A 4,579-nucleotide genomic window follows, 5' to 3' on the forward strand; every position below is an offset into this window, starting at 1 on the left:
AATCAGCCATCTTTAATTTTCTTTTGGACATGTTCAAACCTTTCTAACAATACGAAATCGGCACGTATGTATCCTATGTATTATTAAGTAAAAAACCCTACATACAAACGCATAAATTATAGTGTTAAGCGAGTAGCGATTAGTATTTTATATATTTGCGTGGAGACTAAAATTTATCATAGTTTATTAATTACTTTTGTCTTGTATTGTTATCAACTCTGCTCAAATAGTACTATTAAATATATTGTCACCTCCTTATAAATGTGTTGAGAAAATAACACGTTTTTCTTCCTCTTAACCATCTTCTCCTCCGCCTCCTCCTCAGCCATTGCCTCCAGCTTTATCATCTTTTTATTTTCTTTCAATAACCCACTCTTCAATTTTTTTCCCGATGGACCAACTGGAACATGACTCTGTTGCAAAGTCGCCTAAAAGAGAACTACAGGGTCCCCGGCCAGCACCTCTTCAAGTACGTAAAGAATCACACAAGATCAAAAAACCACCGGTCGTTCCACATCAGCAACACCATCAGTTGCCACGTCACCACCAAGCTCCACCACGACCGCCAGTTATAATATACACTGTGTCCCCCAAGGTGATTCATGCAAACCCTAGTGAGTTCATGTCTTTAGTCCAACGACTCACTGGACCAAATTCCTCATCGTCCTCATTTTCCTCGTCGTCCTCTTCAGTCCCTTTTCAAGAAAATATGAATATTGGCGCCATATCTCCGGCTGCTAGGTTTGCTTCAATAGAGAAAACAAGACCCCCAGAGGGGGAAAAATCACAAATATGTGACATGGAAATAGTTGATGAAGGGATAGAAATAGATAGAGAAGTTGAAAGAAGTGGAATTCTTCCTCCAGGTATTTTATCACCTAATCCAGCTTCTCTTCAACCTATACCATCAAATTTCTTCTCACCTCCGTCAGCTGGATTTTTTCATGATTTAAGCCCTGTATTACACAATAACAGGAATTATTTGGAACCTAGTTTCTTGCCAAGCCCTTCAAATTTTATTTCACCTAGAATAACACTATCTCCATGTACTCCATCTTTTGACCTTTTCAATAACCTCTTTGACCGTTAACACCACAGAGAAAGAAACATAGAAGAACGACTTCCTGTTTGGGTTTTAATTCTTCAATGCAAGCTAGGATGAACAGAGACAGATTCGGGATTTGAATTATAAGGTTTTGTCTGAGCTCGAGATTCTATCATAGTCTATTTTGATTTACTGGACTCGAAATTTATTAATGTTATGGTTATTTAGAGAATTTTTTAATACATAGTACAAGATGTGAGTCAATATTATTGAGTTCATATATTAACCGATAATATTAACATTACATTAGCTCCTGGTAGGAAGTTCTTTACTTTTTTTTTTTTTCCCTCATTTGAATTGAAAATGATGGGCTCTTTTGATGAGGGTCAACTATAGGATTTCTATTTTTCCTTTGTGATACACATACCACGTTAGCATATTACTTTGTAACATACTTTAAAGTGGCTTGAAATTTCTCAACACATCGTCCATAATCAATTGAATTCACTTTCCTTCTTGCTTTCTTGGGTTTATGTAGGCGTAAATTTTTGGGTGCTTTTCAGAATTAGAATAAAGTAAATATGAAGAGAAAGTCTTCAGCGGTTTGGATTATCCATATCATGACAAATTAAATTTTCTTTTTGAGATCTTGACTATAATGTATCGCTTTTAAAAATAAAAATAAAAGAAGGAGGAAAGCAAGTTTGTTGGCCAGCTTAGCTATAAATGATGCTTGATACTTGTGGGTTGGCCAAAGTTAGATTCATCTACTCCCCACTCATGCGCAACCTTCCAATTAAAGTTAATTTATTTTTGTATATGCACTCTATTTCTTGTGGTATGTGTACACATTTTCCTAGTGAAATATCTTCAGCGGTCAGAACTTTATAGTATGCACTAAAACTCAATTTAAAATTAGATTAGTCAGATCTTACTAGTAGTAATTTGTTTTCTTTTACACGTTCTTTCTTTCTTTCTTTCTTCCATGAGATTATTGATGAGGCGAATGCTTTGTGAAAAGTATCACTTGAAAACCATCTAAACCTAAACTAATATTCAGCGTGCTGGTGGTGGTTAGTTGACTTAGGCAAAGACGGATTCATAATTTGACGATGGTATCTTTGGGATTTTGTGAAGACTTGTAAGCCGCTGTTCTACTTTCTCTTTCTAGGTTTATTTAATTTTCTTCTTTTCAACCCTAGATTATTCATGAATTCTTGTTATTCATTTAGAATCATGAATAGCTAAACTTCTTAATTCTAGGGTTGTGGCGAAAGACATGATAGTTGGTTTGACGACAATTATTACCTATTAAATTTTCATATTTTGGGTTGCTTATTTATTCTTGTGCTTAATTGTTTAATTATTTGGCCAATAGTTAGACACTTTATGTGGTGCGTGAATTGGACTTGAGAGAGGGAATTCACGTATGCAATAAGAATAAATAGAGTTTGTTTGTTCGATATTATCGTTTGGCTACTGAGGATAGAGATATACCCTTTAGCCCTACTTAGTTGAATACGGAAAAATAAATGTGTTCTTGTTACCTCTAGCGACCATAGAGATGTAAGCATTATATTAGCATCTACAAGCTTGTGAGTAGTTCGAGAGAATATCATAAAGTTACAATTAACCGGTCAATTAGTAACCCGGGAAATAAGATAGGTAGGATTGTCAAAAGATCAACTGGATTGTCAAAAGCCATGACCCTGGAACTTTCTCTCATCTGATAAACCTTACAGTCTTCGTCATAAGTTTCTCAGTCACAAAAACACTCATACTCAATTGTTTACTTTCAGTTTTAGTTTAGTCACAACAAACACTTTGATTGTCACTTTCTTGAATAGCTATAACGAAGTTTGAATTGGTTAAGCAGTATAAAATCTAAGTCTCTGTGGGTACGATATCTGGACTTAAACATCCTATGTTACTTGGACGACCGCGTATACTTGCGTGTGCATTTGGGAGCAACAAGTTTTTGACACCGTTGCCGGGGACGTAGAAAAATTACTATTTTTTCTAGTTTGGATTTTTGAATTTCTATTCAAGTTTTTACTCTGGTTCGTTGGTTAATTTGTGCTTAGTAGGGTGAACTCTCGTGTTTATGCCAGACACTCGAAGTCAAGGAAAAGCTTTAGCTGTCTTTGATTCGGAAATTAAAAGAACTTTACACAAGCAAACAAAGTTGGCAGGAAACGAGCGTGATCCCGAGTTGGTTGATAACTCCAAAGACGGGTACAGGGATATCATATAGGTTCCTGATATGGCACAAGAACAACGGATTCTTTTGTCCAGTTATACTAGACCCAGTCTGGCAACTATCGCTAAGGCTATTATCTGGCCTGAGATTACTGAAAATTTTAAGCTGAAAGAAGGAACAGTGCGGCACGTGTAAATACGTACCAGTATATGGTTAAGCCTCATGAAAACCCGCATAAGAACTTGATGCAATTCGTGGATTTGAGCGAGAACTTTCAATATAAAGATGTCCCCGATGATTATGTGAAGTTGTCTTTGTTTCCATTCTCATTGATTGGTGAAGCGAGGGATTGGTTGACAAATCTTCCTGTTGATTCTATCACTTCTTGGGAGCTATTATCGAATAAATTCATCGACAGATTTTTCTCACCCAAGAAAACAAAGGAGTTGAGAGGAAAAATTGCGAACTTCACTCAAAGAGACTCTGAATCTTTGTCGCACGCATGGGAAAGGTATAAGGGTTATTTACGGGATTGTCCACATCATATGCAGTCGAAGGAGATCATTGGGAACTATTTTGTAGAAGGACTAAGGCATGAAACAAGGGGCTTGTTGAATGCTTCAGCTCAGGAGCAGATCTTAAACAAAACTTATGAGGAGATAGAAGCTCTCCTTGAGCTGGTGTTCGAAAGTGCTTATGAGTATCAAGAGACAAGTCATGCAGGGATGCCACAAAAAGCTGTTGGGGGTTTTTCAAGTAGATGATGTTGCAGCTATTCGTGGCGATATTGGGACACTTTGTGATCTTTTTACGAGGGCTCCCTCAATGTCAGCAGATCCAACCAGTTCAACATATTCAGCAAGCAGCATGCGAGAGTTATGGTGAGCCTCATGCTTATATTAATTGTCCTCAGAATCCAGAATCAGTCTATTATGTGGGGCAGCACAATCGTGGTGGTGGAAATCAGGGAAACTATTTAAAAAATAATTATAATCAGCAATACAGAAAGTAGGATTTCTACAAACAGAACAATTATCAGAAGCCCCAAGCCCAGATAAAAAGTTCGGAGAAAGACATGATGATGCAGTTCATAGCTCAGCCGCAAAATCAGAAAGTGCAGATCGAGATGCAAAAATCTATTCATGAGCTCGAACGTCAAGTCGGACAGATGGCAATTGCTCAGAATGTCAGACCACAGGGTGCTCTTCCGTGTAATACTAAGAAGAATCCAAAAGACTGTAAAGCGGTCACCTTGAGGAATGGCAGAGAACTTGAAGAAGTGCCACCAAAGAACAAAAAGAAGGTAGATCTTTGAACTCATTCCTGCTCAAAAA

General features: G+C 37.2%; 1 protein-coding gene across 1 annotated transcript; it reads left to right on the top strand.

Moving 5' to 3' along the window:
- The first annotated feature begins 209 nt into the window (after positions 1-209).
- LOC132054484 (protein MKS1-like) lies at positions 210-1,548 on the top strand. The gene has a single exon (XM_059446483.1). It carries the CDS (start codon positions 392-394, stop codon positions 1,088-1,090), a length of 699 nt encoding a protein of 232 aa, XP_059302466.1. The 5' UTR covers positions 210-391; the 3' UTR covers positions 1,091-1,548.
- Positions 1,549-4,579: the final 3,031 nt, after the last annotated feature.

The sequence above is a fragment of the Lycium ferocissimum genome, chromosome 4 (assembly GCF_029784015.1).
Source record: "Lycium ferocissimum isolate CSIRO_LF1 chromosome 4, AGI_CSIRO_Lferr_CH_V1, whole genome shotgun sequence".
NCBI lineage: Eukaryota > Viridiplantae > Streptophyta > Magnoliopsida > Solanales > Solanaceae > Lycium > Lycium ferocissimum.